General features: G+C 50.9%; 2 protein-coding genes across 2 annotated transcripts; both read right to left on the minus strand.

Annotated features, from left to right (window-relative positions):
• Positions 1–1,914: 1,914 nt before the first annotated feature.
• SSTR3 (somatostatin receptor 3) lies at positions 1,915–3,120 on the minus strand. The gene has a single exon (XM_074168605.1). The coding sequence runs from the start codon at positions 3,118–3,120 to the stop codon at positions 1,915–1,917; it is 1,206 nt and encodes a 401-aa protein (XP_074024706.1).
• Positions 3,121–9,368: 6,248 nt separating this feature from the next.
• Positions 9,369–19,651, minus strand: RAC2 (Rac family small GTPase 2). The gene is made up of 7 exons (XM_074144587.1): positions 19,492–19,651; positions 16,434–16,505; positions 14,690–14,807; positions 13,150–13,212; positions 12,061–12,220; positions 10,420–10,550; positions 9,369–9,634 (listed from the first exon to the last, which is right to left on the minus strand). Exons 1-6 carry the CDS (start codon positions 19,524–19,526, stop codon positions 10,420–10,422), a joined length of 579 nt encoding a protein of 192 aa, XP_074000688.1. The 5' UTR covers positions 19,527–19,651; the 3' UTR covers positions 9,369–9,634.
• Between the last annotated feature and the right edge of the window lie 219 nt (positions 19,652–19,870).

Genomic DNA, 19,870 nt, shown 5'->3' on the forward strand with positions numbered 1-19,870 from the left:
CACCTGGCCCCATGCCATCCCTTCCTACCTTATGCCTTCTCTCAAGCCACCTGTGAGATATTTTTCCATCACCCAGCCAGCTCTCGTTACTGACCCTCTGCAGACTGCCTCTTCCAACATCTCCTGACCTCAGGGAGGCACGTCTCCTCCTGGTGGATACCTCCTTCCCCTTTGTCAAAATTATTTGTGGAGAAAAGTGCCCAGATATAACCAAGGGCTCATGTATGAGAGTCTTCTTGGTGGTTGTAGCTTAGCAACAGCATTCATGAAGAAGTTCAAGGTGTGGGGCAGATATTTAGCAGAGCCTGCAGGAATGAAGCAAAGTGGAGGGAGAGACTTTCATCCCACCCACCCTTGTACATTGCTGCTCCTCTAGCCTGTGCACTCAGACAGGCCCACCCACAACTTCCCTCCAACAACCGATGCACAGGCGCAAGCACTCATCCACCACTCACAGCAACACGCATACTCTCACACTCTTACCCAAGCATTCACATGCTTGCTCACACATTTCCATATATACTTGTATGCCTACACAAGCACATATACCCTTAAACATCCCACAAATTACATAAACACACTTCCTCGTCGGTGTTTGTATACACACAAATCTACATTTGTACTTGTTTATACACACCCCACAGCCACAAACAGATTGGGATCAGTGCCCAACCCATGCACACCTTCCACCTGCACCGGCTCCTCAGTCTCTGACCCTGTTCAGCCATTCTCACACATGTTCGGTCCAGTGGTCAAACTTTCACATACAACCACCTTTGTGCACATGCAGACACATCATTTCTTCTCCATCCTGAGCCAAATACCCTACCATTTCCCATAAGACAAATTGATTCACACACTGGAGATCCCATGACCTGCCTCTGCTCCCTGCCCCCATCCTGTACTGATACATGCCTTGATCTCCTGTACCACACAAAGACCAACTCATATCAAAGACATTGTGTATTCTCAGGAGAGCCAAATCTATAGCACCCTCCCTCCCCTAAACACACAGAAAGGTTCTGCCTAGTTGGCCTTTCAAGTTCAAAAGCTTTTTGTTTATTTACAGTAAGGCTTAGGGAGAGGAAAAGGGGAAGGGCATTTCAGCTTGTAAGAAACCTTGCCTCCAACCCATGCCTCGTTGTCTTCTTCTCTGCCCTTGTTACATCTTCTTCCAGGGTTCAGAGGCACCAGGAAAGCCCTGAAGAATGCGAGGTTCAGGAAAGAATTGTCCCATTTGTTCTCCCAGGTAAGTCTCATCAGCCTGCCCAGAGTCCATGAGAACCCTGGAAAGAAAGAGGAGGCTTTGAGCAGTCAGAGTGGTCTCCAGCCAGGACCAGCACAGATTGGGAAGTTGTCCGCGAGAGTCACTGAAGAGCTAGAGAAGGGTCAGCCATTCATGCAGCTGATATGTCTTAGCTACAGACATTTTTCCTCCTGTTCTTCCTTTAGGGTAAACCGCTTCTCATGTTTATAAGGAAGATAACCAAGGCACTGGGATACCTATTTCTACATCTTCAATAGCACGTCATACATGTCATTTTGAGGACTTCCTTCAGGTGCCACAGTTGGCTGGCAGCTGATGCTCTTCATAGCTGGGTGATCTAAGGATGGATCATGCAGTCTAGGGCTGACCTTGCTCTCTCCATACTGTCAGTGCCCATCACCTCTTCAGCTCTCCCTGGACCGAGTCCTTCCTTTGCCTGGTACCACACAAACCTCAGGTGTCCCAAAGCCAAGAACAATGCCTTTCTTCTTCCGCAAGCTCATGGAGCCTTCTTCATCTTTAAGCAGAGTCTTAGCCTTTAATATTCCCTTGTATCAACCTCTCCCATTGCCTTTGAGGTGGAAAAGCACAGAAGGTGAAGGGGATCCCATGTCCTAATATCTCTCTCCCCTGCACCATTCCTTTCATCATAAATAACTGACATGCAACTTGTTGCTCTTTTCACATCCCACAGGTTCCTCAGGGAGTGGTTTTTGCTCGTTGCTTTCTCCTTCCCCACTGCTTAGAGGGTGTTCCTGCCTCTCATTACCATTCTGGGTGATCTTGCTGATCTCGCCCTCTTCCCCTTCATCATCAGTCTTCTCTGGGGGGCATGCTGGCACCTCCTGGCTCTGGACTCGGCGTGATGGCCTGAGGATGGCCCTCCGGAAGCCCTGCTTGAAGCGGTAGGAAAGGAAGCCATAGATGATAGGATTGGCACAGCTGTTGGCATATGGCAGCACCACCACAAGGAAGTAGATGCCAAAGAGGGATGGCTCCTCTGGAAGTGGGCAGACGACGTTGATTATGTTGAGCACATAGAAGGGGAGCCAGCAAAGGACGAAGACAGCCACAACAGCCACCACCATGCGGGTCACTCTGCGCTCTGAAAGCTTGTGCTTGGAGGACAGAGCCCTCACCCTCCTACCAGAGGAACGAACCTTCACAACGATAAGAAGGTAGCAGAGACAAATTACCAGCAGTGGCCCAAAGAATCCCAGGGTGGCAGTGTAGACGATGAAACCAGCTCTCCACACTGAAGCAGGCTCTGGCCACTGAATGTGGCATGTGCTCATCCCTAAGGGGACATCTGAGAAGACCACAACGGGCAGCACCACCACGGAAGACAGCACCCACACAGTTGCACTCACAGCCTTGGCCACCCGTGCTGTCCGCCATTTGGAGGACTTCCCTGGGTGGACCACGGCCAGGTAGCGATCAACACTCATCACTGTCAGGCAGAAGATGCTGGTGAACTGGTTGATGGCATCCACAGCCATCACCAGGCGGCACATGAAAGACCCAAAGGGCCAGTAGGACAGGGCATTTTGTGCAGCCAGGAACGGCAGGCCCAGCATGAAGAGCTCATCAGCTAGGGCCAAATTCAAGATGTAGACGTTGGTCACCGACTCGCTCACAGAGTGCCGCAGGACCACGTAAATGACCAGAGAATTCCCAGCCAGCCCCACCACGCAGACAATGAGGTAGACCAGGGGGATGAGGACACCGCTGACAACCACACCAGGGCTGGTGGTGGTGGAGCTGTTGGGGGTGGTGAAGCCTGCCCAGCTGCCAGAGACATTCCAATCCTCCGACACTGCGGGCGTGGGGAGGCTGAAAGCAGAAGTGTCCATAGCAGAGGCAGGGAAGAGGGCAGGGGGAAGTGTCCGTGCAGGATCAGTTAGCAATCTGGAGGTGAGAGGAGGAGAAAAAAGCCATTGGTATTGGTGACATGACAGCTGAACAAGCCACAGATAAAATCACCACATGAACTGTGTGTAGGTATAGACAGGCATGGGAAGTTGAGGTGAGTTTGTGGATGCTGGCAGCCGCTGGAAGTTGTAGGACAGTATTGACCCCAGCTAGTCCTGGGAGGCACAGTGGTCATGGAGGGACGAACAGGGACATGCCTCAATGTGTGCCAATGGATCCTCTCTGCTAGGGAAAGATCCTCTGGAGAAAGAACTGCAGACCAGGATACGAACAGGAAAATTTCTCATTTTCTGCTAATGGCTCCAGTACTGAGGCCTGATTCTCATTTATGAGTGGCAGGTGTCTTACAAACAGAAGAGGGAAGAGCATCCAGTGACAAAGTGCCATTCCAACTCTGGCTTTCCCATTCACTGTCTATCCTCCTGCTTGCTAAAGCTCTTTTTGGACTGGCCAGGTTATTGTGGTGGTGTTAGCCCCACCAGCAGAAACGAAAGCACCTCCACTCTCAATCCAAGCCCAGAGGCTGAGCTCAGCACCTGAACTGGAAGGTAGCTGGTTTGTGCTATGCCGGTTTGAGAGTCAAGGAAGAGACAGATTATTTTGGGTACACCAAGACGGATCAGTCCAGATCCCTCTTGTCTCTTCCTCTCTTGTTTTACCCCTCTCCTTCTGCACCCTGCAACACACTGCTAATGGAAGAGGCTTTGCCTGTCCCAGCTGTTTGCAACACCAAAGCAGTGTCCCAGCCCTTCTAATGTGAGGTACCCAATTGCCCGTCACATCAGGGTTTGGCATGGAAACAGCACTCAGCTCACTCAGAGAGAGCCTTGAACAAACAAGCTCTCCATTCTCCACCAGCTCTCTGCTCACACTGGGTGAGAAGCTGCAGGGAGAGAAGAGACAGGACGTGCCTTTTGCCTTTTGTCAGGGCTCCAGATATGCGAGTGACAGAGCCCAGCATATACTCCAGACAGAGACACCCTGGCAAACCTTATGCAGGGGAGACTTGTGATACTTTCAGGATCACCTGGGCTCTGGCAAAATTTTCTGGAAGTGAGGAGTGGCAGGGTCACTCTCTTGGAAGTGAGGATAACTTGGTAGAAGAGAACAGGGACCCTGAGTCTCACCTTTACCCATCCCAACAAATCTCTTAGGGCTCTGAAGTTCCTTTGTTATTGAAATGAAAACTGGGGATCTCAAAGGAAAGGACTCCCAATATTAACTACTTTCAGGAGGCCAGAAACACTCCAGAGACTTTTCTCCCAGATGGGATGCCCTGTAGCATCACAACTTTGTTCACGCATGTCTTGATATTACAGCTTGTATTCTTTTTTGTACACATCATTCCAACTTCAGGAAACCTTAGGGGAGACCTGAGCTTTGGATGAACTCCTCAGATATTAGATAGGCAAACCCAACAGATTCCACAGGTGTATCAAATCTTATGCTGAAAGAACCTCATCTGATAGGCCCCACAAAAACACAATTGGGCAACAATGTCTTAAGGCCATTTCTACAGGCTATTGCATAAATATTTCCTGCTATACCTAAATGAGCTTTGAAGGACTGGAATTGTTTAGACTTTCTCTATTTGCAGCTGCCTTGGGCTGTGACACACTGTCCTCATAGAAGCCCATCTCTCGGGGTTCTGCAGTACTGTGGTTGTTCCACACATCATGAGTGGCTGCAATGAATAGGCAGAGTAGGAAATGATTTGAAACTCTAAGCTTGAGGATCTTTCCTCTGATATTTTTTTCCAGTGCTGTTCCAGTGACGCAAGTCACTTGTTGGAGGAAAAGGGAGGCCAGTGGCTGCTCTGGGGACAAAGATCCCTGCAAAGGGTGGTGGAGAACAGAACAGTGTGTTCATAAAATGACAGTCCTCTAAAAGGTGGGGATATAGATAGGAATCACTTTAAATATTCCTCCTGCATGCAAAGGAATTTCCAAAAAAAAAGCATATGGAGACAGAGCCCTACAAATACCAAGTATGGATGGGGACACTTGTGCAGGGTCTGAAGAGCATATGGGGAAGTGTCTGGCGTCCAGACCTCAAAGCTGATTGCTTACACTGTGGTTTAGCAATACAGTAAACCCAGCTTCAGGGCTCCAAAAACCCTATAAAAATGCTAAGGAATGCAACTAGGCACTGATACACTACAAACTCATTCTCGTGCTCAGAGAGCTGCAGTAGAGAAACTTTGTCTTTAAGCAGGCATGGTCTGTCTGTGCGATTCTAGCTTTGTCAAGTACCATCTAGCAGCTCAAATGCCGTATCACATATTCTGGCTAGTTTGACAGAACAATCCCTGGACACTAGTGCCTCATCTGCATTGGATTCACTCTGCTGGCTGCTTCAGCAGCAGCCGCATAGGCAGGAATTAACAAGGAGCCTTGGCCTCAGACTAATAGTGTGTTGGCATCTGCTTGGCGTCTGTCCCTAGTGATGTGGACTGCACCTGTTGCAAGAGGCTTGGCATTCCCTGGCAGGTGCTGCCAGAATATACCTGGTCCGTACATCTGGAAAGCAAGGGGAAGGCAGAGAGGTAGCAGGAGATGGTAAATTTGTGCTACTGCTTTCGTTAGGAAAAAAAAATACAATATATACTGCTGCATTGAGTGAGAGGAGGAGGTGGGTGCTAAAACCTGAGCCTAGACCTGGTTACAGAACAGGAATAGAAGCTGGGAGGGATCACAGAGTCCGGTAACCTGCAGCCCCTTTTGCCACCCTCCCCTCCTGTCCACCTGCTCCAGCTTAGGATCCCCCCTGCCTCACCACGGGGCTGAGCGCTCTGGTAGGGACCAGGCTGGGCTGGCAGAGTTGGGGGGTCAGGGAGGGTCCACAGGTTTCCTTCTCTGGGACTGCAGAGTTAACTTCTGCATGGACTCATGCCCGCGGGAGACATCTGGGAAGAGCAGGCAGAGCCGCCTGGTACTTACGTGTCGTTGGGATGTACATTTTCCTCTGCTTCACCAGGAGAATCCGTGTCATATTTTTCCCCTTCCCCTTTCTTAAAAGCAATTGAGCAGAGCGGTCCCAGGAGGGAGTGAGTCCCACCATGCACTACCAGAGATGCAGGTCCTTTGTCCTGGACCTGCCCATCTCCCCCTCGGTTACTGGTGTGGGACTGGGGCCCACTCCCGTGTCCCGCTGGAGGCCAGCCGGCCGGCCGGGCGGGCTGGTGTCCCTCCGGGAATGAGCGATCCCTCACCCTCAGGCCGGCGGGGCTCTCCCCCGCGCTCCCCTCGCCATCTGCGGGAGAGGGGGCTCCTCCGCCGGGCTCGGGCAGGCGGAGTGGAGCGGCGGCTACCGGGGGACGGATGCCGGCAGCCAATCGGCGCCACGCACGGAAACACCGGCAGGAGAAGGAGAAGGAGGGGATGGACGATAGGGCAGGAGAAGGGAGCGGAGAGGGGGGGGGAGAGACCGGGATGGAGAGGGAAGGGGGGAGAAGGGAGGTGCAGGAGAGGGGCAAAGGGAGAAAGGAAGCACAGAGGAAGGGAGGATGGAGGAATGAGGAATGCGGTAAAAGAAGTGGGGGACAGTGGAGGAGAGAGGGAGAGAGAGAACAGAGGAATGCAGAGAGCAGCTATGTGGTGGGAGAGTGGTGCGGCAGGAGGGGGGGACTCGGCTCGACGCCCCTGGGTGGAGGGAGTTGTGGCAGTGCAAAGCACCCTGTGAATGCCCACAGACACAAAGGAGAGGGGCTCCTTATTTCAAGGGTCTTGCAGGCAGGACCAGTGCTGCTCAGAGGTGCAGGGATGTGGCAAAGCCTTCTAGCTGGCAAGGTGCACAGAAACCAGGGTGGATGTTTACCATACAAACCCTTCTCCCTTCTATTCTGCCCTACGAACACCTTCAGATAGATAGAGCTAAGGGCAGATGGGCAAATAAGGGGGATGTCAGTCTCAACTCTGTTGCTCCTCTGGCTCCATGCACAACCTCATGTCTTTTGCACCTTCTTTGGCAAAAAGCTCCAGTTCAACAGCCCAAAACTCTCCTACCAAATTTCATCTCTGCTGCATGAAGTGTACCCAGAAGAAATGGGTGAGGACAAGAAATTAAGCCTCTTTGTGTAAGCAGTTCTCCCGAGAAGGAAATTAGGATTTCCCCATCCCATTCCCAGCACAAAGTGCTTCACTGTAGTCCTCAGCCAACATCAGTGACTCCTTGTGCTGTGCAGTCACCCAGCTCTTGACATTCGGCACTGCTCTTATGAGTGTTTGGGCTCCTAGGGCCAATTCCAGCCTTAGCAGATGTAGCGAGTATCTCTGTGAGCAGAACATGTACAGCCAGCGCTGCTCAAAGGTGAACAGGCGAAGGCAGTACAGGGCTTCAAAGCTGTTAGGATGCCTTAGCTTTGACCTTGGACCACAATGCTGTCTGGAGACACACAGGAGAGATGAGGCCTCACTGGGGAAGAAATGGCATGGGCAGCACCCAGTGGCTACCTTTGTCATGGCAGGGCAGGTATCTGCAGTACCATGTGGGGAACCCCTGGAGCTCCTTTCTTAGAAGAAACAGAGCTGTGCAACAGCAGAGCTCTACTCAGGCGAGCTACGCATTGCAGGACTTGTTAGCACAAGCACAGTCACAGGGTCACAACTTCCAGGTCTCCAGCGCACTTCCTCAATGCTCAGAGTCCTGCCCCGTTCTCTGCCCCAGCTCCAACAAGGTTCTGCAAACTGCTTGAATTGTGTTGGAGAGCTCAGGAGAGAGCTCAGCCTGTGCACTTCCACCAGTAGGCAAGTACATGAATTTTGTTTCATGCACATGGGGAGCCTCTCCTCTCTGCATTGCTTTATGTGATAGGGGACAGAGCAGACAGAGAAGGTAAAAGCCAAGCTTGAGAACTGGAGGGGAAATAATAACCTACTGGGAATTCATTGGTTTGAGTAACATTTAGGATGTTAAAGGGAGGCTAGATCCCATTGTCAAGGGCTTTGTGTCCCTTGCCTTTCCACAGGTACACGCCCACACCGGAGACTTAATTTCTGCTCTTCTGGATTTATGTTGATGCACTTTACATTACCTTTGGAGGGCTTTTGCCATTCATCCGGTAGCAACGCAGACATCTGTGGAACTCACTGCCACAGGATGTCCTCCAAGCTTGCTCTGGACATTATCAATGGATAATGTTTCACATCACTGAATTAACTGCTTTACTCAGATCCAGCCATGAATTGGATTTGCAGAAATTTCCCTGGCAGCAGGGTACCTCAGGGGCTTCACTGTGGCAGGTTGTTGCTAACACTCCTCGTGCACCTCCTCAGTGCAGGAAGCAGCCTTTGAAACTCAGAAGTGGTGCTGCATCAGGGAGCGTTGAGCTGGCTCAACTCCACAGTTACTCTGTGCCCTCCTAGGACTGCAGGATTTTGCAGTGCCAATCATTGCACCCTGAGCCCTCCTCCCTCCCACAAGCAGTGGCAGCAGCAGCCACCCTCTAACACTTCTTACTCTCAAGTCCCTGCAATGCATCAGGAAGGCAGGTGCTCACAGCTACCAGATCCATAGTACCACTGGGACCACACTCTTCAGCTTAATTTTAGTGACTTGGAGGCAATTTGTCTGGACTGGTGACTCATTTCTCGTTCTTTTTTTTTTTTTTTTTTTTTCCCGTGCCCTCCCCCTTCCTGTTCTCACTCTGCCTGTGCCTGGCAGCATGAGTGAGTGCTGGTAATGATATGACTGCGTGTGATGTGAGCTTAGCTGCATTAATGCAGAAATGTTTTGCTGAAAGGGTGTCCCCAGCAGTTCCCACAGAGCAGAGTCAGGGCCCGGGTGTCCCCTCCCAAAGCCTGCATCTCACCCTCTGTGTGTCTCAGAGGGAAGACAAATTTTCCTTTGGACCCATGGAGGCTGAGAAGAGGAAGGGCAAAAGCGGAGGTGGAATCACCCCGCTGTCTCTGGCTGCCACACAGTATTTGCACTTTGCTGAGGAATGCAGTGGGCTCAGCTGAGAACTCAGCAACTCGGTGCATGAATCAGGCCTCATCTCTTCACGCTATAGCGGCTGGGGCTCCCCAGTACCAAGCTCAGTGTGGTGCTGCCTGGGTTATCACTGCCGAAGGAGGGACATAACTGGTAGGTGCCTCCACCCCAGCCATCCCATTGCTCACTGCTTCAGGGCTGTGTTGTCCCTCTCCGAGGTGCAACACATCATGGACATGGCAAGAACATACTATCTGTTTATTGGGTCTTACTCACTACGTTGTAACCTCGGAGGTGGTTGAGGAAGAGAAGGGCCAGCTGGGGTGGGGCAAGTGTGGGGAAGTTGTGCAAACGGACAAACCAGTGCTACAGACCCACAACAGTCTTTCAAGCCGGCAGAAGTAAAAAGCACGGTGACCACCACAAGGTACTGAGCTCCGGGATGTTGGAACCGTCGCTCTCCTGCATGCTGGGCAGAGTCTGGCATCAGGACGGGGCTGGGATCTGTAGCCAAAAACATGACAGACCTTGTGAAACCAGCTCGGCCATTTTCCTGCTCTCCCTCCCTCTGTCTTGGTGGTGGGTGGGAGAGTGAAGGGGCAGGGTTCCAGTTAGAAAGCTGTCACTCTTCTCTCTCCTCAGGCTTTGGCCAGCTTTGGCTCTTGTCCTGAAGCCCCTTTCCTCCCTCTGCTGCCTTGAGTCGAAGGGGAAGGGCATGTCAGGACAATATGAGGAGTAAAGGAGTCCTGGGGGAGAAGCTGCCACCTGCCAATGAACAGCAGCACAAAAACCCCCTTTAGGTGAGCAGGGCTGGGTAAGAGGAAGGGCCATTGGGCAATTGCTATGAATAAGGAACAGCTTTGGGGTTTTTGTTGTTTGTTTTGGTGGTGTGTTTTTTTTTTTCTATAGGCAAAGGCTGCATACTTCACAGCTCTCACAGCAGGTCATCCCTAGGGCAGCTTGGACACAGTTCCCTCTGTGGCAAAAGGTGACAGACAGTTCTTCTTTTTGAGAGCAAAGACGGAAAATCCTGGGCCACCCTGCATCAGGAGATGGGAGCAAAACTGCCCATGGGTAGGCAGCAAGGACGGGGAAGTAGTTCAGGGGTCTGTGTGCTCTGTCACACCAACAGTCCTATCCCCAAGAAGGACTGCTGTCTCCTTCTCTCTCTCTGAGAGTGACCTACCCCACCACGCACAGCAGATCATAGGAAGCCAGTGGTCCTGACCTTTCAGGAGCAGGAAAGGGCCACTGGTGTCTCTCCCAGGGATCCTTTCAGACTTACTCACTTAGAGGAGGCTGCATGCTCGTTTCTTTGTCTTGGTGGGCTGCGGACAGAGGACTGCTCGAATGGCCTCATCAAACACCGTCTTGAGGCCACGCTGTGTCAAAGCCGAGCATTCAAGGTATTTCACGGAGTCTGTTGGGAGGAAAGTAGATGCTGTAATGGGGAGGAAGGGGACTCGGGTAGGCAGTGAGAGTACCCAGGAGGCTGCTACAAAGGGTCCTCAGAAGACAAGCATGCAGGGGAATGCCACAGATTGCATCAAGCCGGAAGAGATGCATGTGCCTGTTTCACCAGTATGTTTCTGGCTCCTATCACCTCACAGCCACAACACTCTCCTCCCTCAGTGCCCATTTCACAGTGTTCTGAGGCACATACACACCACCAAAACACTCCCCGAGTCTTGTCTTGAGATGAGGTCTCAAGTCTCCTCAGGCTTTGAGTGTTGAGCACCTCTGATGGCATCTCAAATCATGTGGCACCTCTCTTTTGGGTCTCTGTATCCCCAAATTCTCAGAGACCTTGTGCTGAAGCCTAGGGCACCTGGATCTTGCCTGAAATGAATAAACACAGCTCAGGTGATCAAAGCCATTAAACATTGTCAGGATACAACATCACTCACTCAGGAAGTCTTGATTCAGGGCAAAGCTTGCCAGCTGTACAAGACCAGGGTTTGCCTATTCTCCACCCTTCTAGCCAGAGCAGAGCCATCGTGTGAGGCTGGCTATGTTATCCTGGTTGGACACCCTCTTCTCTGAACTCCTGGTTGAGAACTTCCCCCTCAAACTGTGTTTCCCACCCTCTCTGCTACCTCTGCATGCTGCATCTAAGAGACGTTACCTCGAACAGGCATTTGTGCTTGTCCCAAAATACAGGAGGGAGCTGATGGAGATTTAGAAGATTTAGATTGGATATTAGGAAAAAGTTCTTTACTATGAGGGTGGTGGAACACTGGAACAGGTTGCCCAGGGAGGTAGTTGAGGCCCCTTCCCTTGAGATATTCACGGTGAAGCTCGACAAGACCCTGGGCAACCTGGTCTAGTTGGGGGTGTCCCTGCTGACTGTGGGAAGGTTGGACTAGATGACCTTTGGAGGTCCCTTCCGGCCTGGACCAATCTATGAATCTATGAATCTATGTCACTGAGGTGAATGGTGGGGTGAGACACACATGCCCGGGGGTTGCATGTCTAAGCCCCAGTAGCAGGAGGCAGGGACAGGAAGCTGCAGTTGCAACTCTTCCTGAGAGATGTTAGAAAACTTGATCTTCCGCCTTTTTCCGGATGTGGAGGAGAGGCCTCTGCCCACAGAGCAGCTGCAGCTTTCACAGAAAAATATTAGCCCAGATAGAAATAGCAGAGTAAAAGGGGAGGGGAATGTGCAAATGTATCTCTGTGTGCTTATAGGATAGTGGCCAGAGAGAGGCAGAAAACAGAGGGTTGAGGGTTTGAGGCTTCCTCAAGGAGCCGATCTCCTTCCTGAGCCTCCTGAAATGCATTTTGTCCCATGACCCTTGATGTGTCTCCCTGTGTCCCTTGGAGATATCACTGTGAGATACCTCCAAGGAAGCCTCCTTAGACTGAGGGGAAGCCCTTATCTTCTTCCTCTCTCCTTTCAGTAGGTCCAAGATGTTGCCCTGAGCACATACCGATTTCCTTGGCCAGAGCAAGGCCCTGAGGATAGGTAATGGGGGATAGTTTCTTCTCCTTCAGCTTCTCAATGGTATCCTTGTCATCACGAAGATCCAGCTTTGTGCCCACAAGGATGATAGGAGTGCTAGGGCAGTGGTGCCGCACCTCGGGGAACCACTAGCAAGGAAGAAAAATGGCAAAGATGTGAGAAGAAGTCACACATATGGACATGCACAAGGGAAACAAAGAGGCACCTGTCATGGTTTAGGCTGGGCTGGCCACTAAACACATGACAGATGCTCTCTTTAACCTCTCTCTCCCTTCCCAGAAGAGAAGGGAGAGAAGAGACTTATGGGTTGAAAAGAAACTAAAACTACTTTAATGAAATATTATTAATAAAAAGAAGATATAATATTATCAATAAGAAAAATAATGAAATATATACAATGAGATGCCCTCAGGGTTGAACACATTGTGGGGCAAGACACCCCTGAACAAAGGTCAGCAAGATAGCTAACACCCTGTCCTTCCTCACAGCCCTTCCACCCAGTGTTGGGCACTTTAGCCTGGCCCAGACAAGCCCCTGTTCCTGGGTCCACAGGCGAAATCCCAGATGTGGCGCTCAAATTCTGTTAAGCAAAAGCAGGAGCTGCTTTCTACCCTTCCCGGCTCCCTGAAACCCAGGGAAAAACCTGAAAGTGGTAGGAAGGAAATACTATGTTGTTCTTCTCTCCATCCATCTCTCCTTTCTTCCCTTACTTCCTACCCAAAGGCTGTGGGTACCTGTTTCTCATACCCTATGAACTGGTCCTGTGTGTTCGTGCTGGGACAGTCTTGGCTGAGAGATGCTATCAGAACATAAGCCTGTGGTCTCACGGCTGAATAGCCCAGCAAGATGAATATTAGCCCTTAGATAGGGTTGACTGCCTTCTTTGAGATAACCCAGAAAAGGCATCTGAAGGAGGCTGATATTTTAGTTCCTTCTGACTGACACAAAAAAGAATCTAGATGTCTTATTAGCATTCTCCACCCAGTCATTCTCTTTGCAAGGCCACCACCAATCTCACCCTCCTCAACCTCTGATGGACCAGGATACTCTGTCTCACCTTGGCACGGACGTTTTCATAAGATGCCGGGCTGACAAGGGAGAAGCAGATCAGGAAGACGTCCTGTAGGCACACAACCATGGAGCAGTGTTAGGATGACAGCATGGGATTGCATGGCAAGAGGCAGGGAGTGGGATGAAGACCTGGGTGGGCAGCATCCTCCTTCTGCAGCAAAGAGGGTCATGCTAGGGAAAGCTGTCTCTCACAATGTAACACAGTCCTGGCTGCTGCTAATTGCCTCTAGGGAGAAGGATATTTGCTCCCCTGACTCATGGTAACCATAGCCACCATTATCAGAAGAACCAAACGTTTAACTATGAGGATGGGGTTTTTGCGGTAGGCACACTCATCCTCATGGGAAATGGCCTGACAGTGTCCTGCTCATCTCTCACAGAACACCAGAGAGCTTTCAGGTCAAAATAATTTTGCTTGCTGTTGAGAGAGAGCTAGGCTTAACCCAAAAAAGTGCACACGCAGGATGCAAATGAGTCTCGGTTATCCATATAAGTGCTTCTCCTGGCCATGGCAGAATTTAGACTTCCATTAAAAATGAATCGAAACAAAACAAAACAACACAAAACAAAACAAGCTCTTCAGGATTATATTTCTTTCATCCAGTTTTGCCTAACTAAAATGAGGGCATCAGGCCCAACTTATCCATTTCCATACTTCTACAGCTGTCAGAGGCAAGTACCTTGGCGTACATCTAAGTATATTGGAGAACAGTTCCCCCACCTTTCCTTGGGATGTGTCCCAGGTGGATGCAAACATGTAGTTGAGAAATATGCCTGCTTACACAGAACGCAGAAAGAGCCTAGGCAAGTAGATTACACCAGGTGTCTGACTTTTAGGTGGCTGAACCTGGCTGAAACAAATAGTGTCCTCAATTCCTAGCCCTTTTGGTTGCAATGGCAACCTTCAGACCAGCACCTGAGGCAGCAGGGTCTTTCTGATCTTGCCAAGAGACTGCTTGGAACAACATCCTCCAGGGAAGGTGACCTTGAAACCCTGAAATCACTCTGTCAACGTGATGAAAACATGGTGAACACCAGTATCTGAGGAGAGGTATGGGCTTAGTTGAGGCGTCAAATACATGTGTCCACACATCAGATCTCTTTTAAAAGGCAGAAGGCAGAATAGTGGAGTTCACAAAAATATGAAAAGCTCCTGCCTCAGCTCCTAAATTCCCTGAGTCATTTTAGCTTTGCAAGAGGAGGGTTTTTTACCAGGACTGTGTAGGGCATCTGTCCCACACCAGAACCAGTGTCAGCTGGACTCATAAGTACCTTTGACAATTTCAGTTTTCTTGCTAAGTTATCCCAGTAATAATTTTATCTAAAGGCTTCAAAATACCCTTAGATATCTTTTACCTTTAGGGTTTCAAGGCACTTGTATATCAACAGAGGTATTACCAGAAAAGGGCAGAGAGAGATGGGAACAGTCCTGTCACTGTGTTATGGCAAATGTTGATTTTTGCAGTGGGGGACAGAGGCGTATCTGAGGGAGGAACACGGGATGAGGGGCATGGAATGTGACCCACCGTCTGCGGGTAAGACAGCGGCCTCAGCCTGTCATAATCCTCTTGTCCAGCAGTATCCCAAAGTCCCAGGTTTACAGGCTTGCTGTCAACCATCACGTTGGCAGAATAGTTATCAAACCTGAAATGCAGAGACATAGGCCATGGCTCAAACAGGAGAAGAGGGAGCTCTTCCAGTAGGTGGGTTTCACTAGGTGCACCCCCAGAGCGAAGGGTAGTGATTCCTATTCTCAGCTCACGTTGGTGATGCTGTTTTCCTGTGAACCTCTAGCTTATGACTTCCCACTCAGCATCAACCTCCTCCCTATCACTCAGCTGTCCTGGACAGGTGCCTGGCTGCAGCTCAACCTTTGCCACCATGCTTGCAGATCCATAAACCTTTCAGCTTCCCCAGCATCCTTCCCACATCTGTTCTAGCTACCCCATCTTTCTTCTGTGCTCTAAAATCCAGATTTCTTCTTAAAAGTGAAGAAGAACCCATGTCTCTGTAGCTCCCCCAGAGCCCTGCACTCCTCAACACCTCTGCTGGAACTGCTATGCCGAAGTGTGTCCCCTAACTCTTTGAAATCCCAGCATGAAATATTTGATAACAGCTGTCAGGATTGCATGCCTGGGAGCAAAGAACTATTGGGAAAAAAGGCCATTAAATCAATAGAGCTGTTCCTTCCCTGGGTTGCTAGAAAATTTTCTTTTCTATTCCTTTTGGTATATCTTTTTTCAGGTTAAGGCGAGGGAAACCAGTGATAGGAAGGAACCAATGCAAAGATTTTGTGAACGTGCTCATGGCATGTGCCACAGTTGGAAGATAAGCTCTGCTGCGCCAGGAGCACAAAATGGCCTCCCTTTCACATCTCTGACACAAGCCTCAGGCATGAGAAGAAATGGTATGTGACACACAATGGCATGGCCACTTCACGGCTACACTCTAGGAATGGGTGGTGCCCTTCCATAAACCAGCTTTTAAGCAGAGATGGGATTTTGCTACCACAACCATTTTTCACAATGTCTGTTGCAAATTGATCTGGAGAAAAAAGTGAGGGTCTAGGGTTTTCCTGCACCTGTCCTTCCCAAGGAATCTGAACCCAAGCTGTCAGTCTGACATGCTGTGCCTAGCTCTTTTTCCCACCTCAAGGAGGTCGCACTCCACACCCCAGTGGTGTGGTATGAGTTCATGTGGTGACCATCCCCAAACATACCCCACGCACTGCAGGGAGACAAAAACACCTGACCATTCAGCCTAAGACAAGCCTAACCTTGCTCCTTGTTCGAACAGTCTGCAGGTCTGTCCCAGCCTCAACGCATACATCCACTGGATTGCATAGGGCTTCTATTCCAGCACTGAGCTGAATCCTGCACTCCTACCATCAGGGTTATCAGTGCCTGCTCCAATGACAGTGGGTGCCTTGGACAACGAAGGAAGTGGGAACTCCTGTCCAGCCCAACCACGTTCTCTTGGGTCTGGCCCAATTTTTGCAGCCTGGTACCTGGTTGTTTTGCCTAGCAGGACCCCATCTACTACTTGTAAACTTAGCAGGCAGATAGACCCTTGGGTTCGTTTTTGTCTCCCAAATATGTCATTTATGCAGAGGCATGTTCAGTGGTTTGGCAGCCCTTCCTCTGCTGGCATGGAGATTGTGACCCTGCCTTCAGAGTGCACAACAAGGGGTTTCTGCACATCTTTGCATCCTGCTTTCCATGTCTCCCCCACCTCTCTCCCCCTCCCAAGACATGTTTATCTATTACTCACACAGTGGGGATGTATTCTCCAGGGAAGGCATTGGTGGTATAACTGATCAGGAGACAGGTTTTCCCCACAGCTCTGGAAGAGAAAGAAAAAAAAATGGCAGGAAGTCATGGTGGCACAGGCAGTCTTGCTAGGGTGAGATGGGGATGGGACAATCCTTCCACACCTCTAAGCCAGCCCTGTCAGGAGACCCCTGGAAGCAGAAACACATTCACAGGACCAGACAGTGCATAAACATAGGTTAGAAAACTGACAGGAAGAAAGACAGGATGTCACCCAGAAATGTTTGTTGTCTTCGGGCACGAAGGCTTGTTTTTACCGTCTGGTACAGAGATCACTCAGACAAGACGAATCCACTCCGAGATGGAGGTGAGGGCCCGTTTTCCAGTGCATGCACAGCCAGGGTAGGTGCATTGATTTGGGAGTGCCATGACAAGGCTGCCCAGCCAGCTACAACCCCCCAACACAGGCACTCCTGCCTGCTCCTGCCAGCAGAGTGGCACCTCTTCTTGACTTAGCCACAACACTTTCCAGTCCTGCCTGTCTGCGGTGAGCTGCAGCATTACCCACAGAAAGAGCTTTAAGCAACCAGCAAGGTGCCTCTCCCTGTGGCTGACGGAAGCTGCTGGTGGTGTTTCTGAGCTAGAAGTTGATGCTTCCTCTCCCCTCAGCCTCCCCCACACCCATGTTGCAGTGGGTTGGAGCACAAATAAGGCAGGGTAGCAGCACAGTCCAGACTGGGTGAAAGCATGGGTGTGAGGAAAGTGGGAACAGGGGCAGTAAGGCTGTCAAGGGGAGGAGAAGGTGTTGTGGGCAAGGTGAAGGCTGGGATGAGGGAAAGGAGAAAAGAAACTGGAAGACAACAAAGAAGCCGTGGCAGGTGTGGAAAGGAGAATCCTTCTCCTGTTGGGCTGCTATTTCTCAGATCTGTGTGGCCTGGGAAAGTCTGGCCATGCTTCAGTTGCAGGATGTGTGAAATTGAGGTGGTGAGAGCAACCTGCCTCCTCAGCCTACGAGCACAGCTACAGGATGAGGGAGATGTCTTTCCTGGGAGAAAGGTTGGAGCCTCACTGCTGGGGATGCTCCAACCATCACAGCTGTGCCTGCAAAGTCCCCTGTTGCAGAGTTGCAGCTCTGCCTTTTTGTGTGCCCTTGACAGGCACAGCCAGCATCTTCTCCCTGGTCATAAGGCACCTGCCTTGGTCACAGCACTGTGGGGCAGCTGAGGAGGAAACTGAGCTCTTTGGTGTGCTCTGACCCTTGTTTCTTCTTTCTGCCACCTCCCTTCCTTAGATCCTCCTCTCTCAGTCCCTTCTTTTTCCCCAGCTCCCTTGTTTCCATCTTGTCATAGAGATATTGAGGGAGGGCCATGGTACCTCTACAGGTAATGGCTCAGGAGATCTACAGGACTGTGGGTGGGTCAGTCATGTAAGGGGGACGGTTCTGAATCAGTGTGGTTGAACAGAGAGGAGCACAAAGCATCAGTGAAGGGGTGAAGGTTACAACAAAGCTATTGAGAGAAGAGGTGAGGTTAGTAGCACCTGCTGGTTCCTGGGAGTGAACTCAGGAAGAGATAAGAGGTCGGTGATGTGTGATGGAGGGGGTTATGGGGCCAGTACAGCTATGGGGCAACACGAAGGACTTAGCTGAATGACGGCAGAAGGTCCTGTGGTTGGTAAGGTTGAGCCAAGGGAGGGTGACATGGCTGGTATGGCTGGGAGGGAGGTGAAGGTTGGTAAACCAAGAGCTCAGAGCAATGGGGGACGACTGGACTGCTGTGTTGCAAGATGGTGAGAGGGGAGGTGCAGCGTACAGACAAGAAAAATGATGGGACTGAAGACATTTAAGAGGTGTTGCGGTCAGAAGGGTTGACAGCAGGACACTGTGCAGTTAGCCATGATATGAGGGGATTGCGGCCTTGAGGGATGGCTACAGAGTTAGTCCAATGTGTGAGGGAGGAGACTGTGGGGTTAACAGGGCAACAGATAAATGCCCAGTGGAGTTGTTCATTCTACTCTAGCTTGCAGCCTTCGGGGGACTTTTCTTAGAGGTAACGGTGTTTGGGGTCTGACCTTCCTTGTCCCTTCACCTCATTCCCTTGCCCCAGCCCCTGAGAATATGTCTAACATGTACTGTTTGTAACATGTTATGTTTGCAGACGTCTTCTTCCCCAGGCAAGTTTTGAAGGAGGAAGTGACTGTGGGGAGCAGGGCTGCTGCAAATGTCTCTTCATCTGCTACCTGATAGCTGCCCCAGATAACAGTCTGGCCAGCTCCTAGCTGGGAAATGAATTAACCTACACCGTGCTAAATGTGGATTCTCCTCCCTTCCTTGCATCTACTCATCCCACAGGGCAAGAAGAGACCCCATCTGCCCCATCCCTCCTGTCCCCAGCAGTACTAGTTGTGTCACTTATTGATGGCTTAGATCTGGCCATTACCAGGGATCACGGGACATGGGTAGTGATGCCATCATGCTGTGAAGGCAAGGTTGTGTTACCTCCCACTCCCAAAATGGCATATACTCATGTCTATCTCAGTGAAAAGAGCTCCGCCTCCTTGTGCCCACAGAAACCCCTGCCAAACTGTCTCCCCCACACCCCAGTACAGAGATAATGTGCCAAGAAAAACTGAACACAGAGGTACTGGAGGACATCTCATCGGGACCACAGTGTCGAGCCCTCTCTCAGTCAGCCCTAGTGAGCAGATGGCTTTCAAGGAGCCATTCACCTGCAGAAGAGCGCTTGTACCTCTTGGGTTTTAAATCCGACTCTGGCCTACAGGTTGAATCTGGCAGCAACACCACCACCTCCTGTGCATGGGACAGACCTGCTCCATTTCCTATGCCCATTTGCAGATGCCCTTCAAAATGCCCTCTTCCACACCCTCCCCAGAGAAAGGTCCCTTGCCCTGGGAAGAGAAGAGCGAGTGAGAGAGGGAACACAATTTGCAGGAGGCCGGAAGCAAAGCTGGGGCAATTTCACCAAGCAGCTACCTTCTTTCTTGCCCCTTGTCACCACCCCACCCACCCTGCATCCACAGCAAACCAGAGGGGTACCTACCCGTCTCCCACCACGACACACTTGATGGCTTGCATGTCTCTGGACCCGTGGCGGAGGACGGTGCCCGGGGCAAAGGGAAGTCAGGCCAAGGCAAACAGCGGGGAGAGACGGGCAAATTTGGATATCAGCCCTTGTGCTGCAGTGAGCGGCAGGTTGTGGGGAGGAAGTGGAAGAGGGAACTTTACTCGACGATCACCCTCCGGTCCCTCCTCCCCTCCCACCACAGCAGCAGCTCTGCGGCCGAGGCCGTTAGCTGAAGGCGGGGCATGCATGACTTCATGGCTGGGATGATGAGAGCTGTAATTTTTTTTTCCTCCCCGTGTGTCTCACCCACTCCCTTCCCACCCCATCCCAGTGAACAACTGGGGGCACCAAACTG

This window comes from Numenius arquata, chromosome 2, assembly GCF_964106895.1.
Source record: "Numenius arquata chromosome 2, bNumArq3.hap1.1, whole genome shotgun sequence".
In the NCBI taxonomy this organism is placed as follows: Eukaryota; Metazoa; Chordata; class Aves; order Charadriiformes; family Scolopacidae; genus Numenius; species Numenius arquata.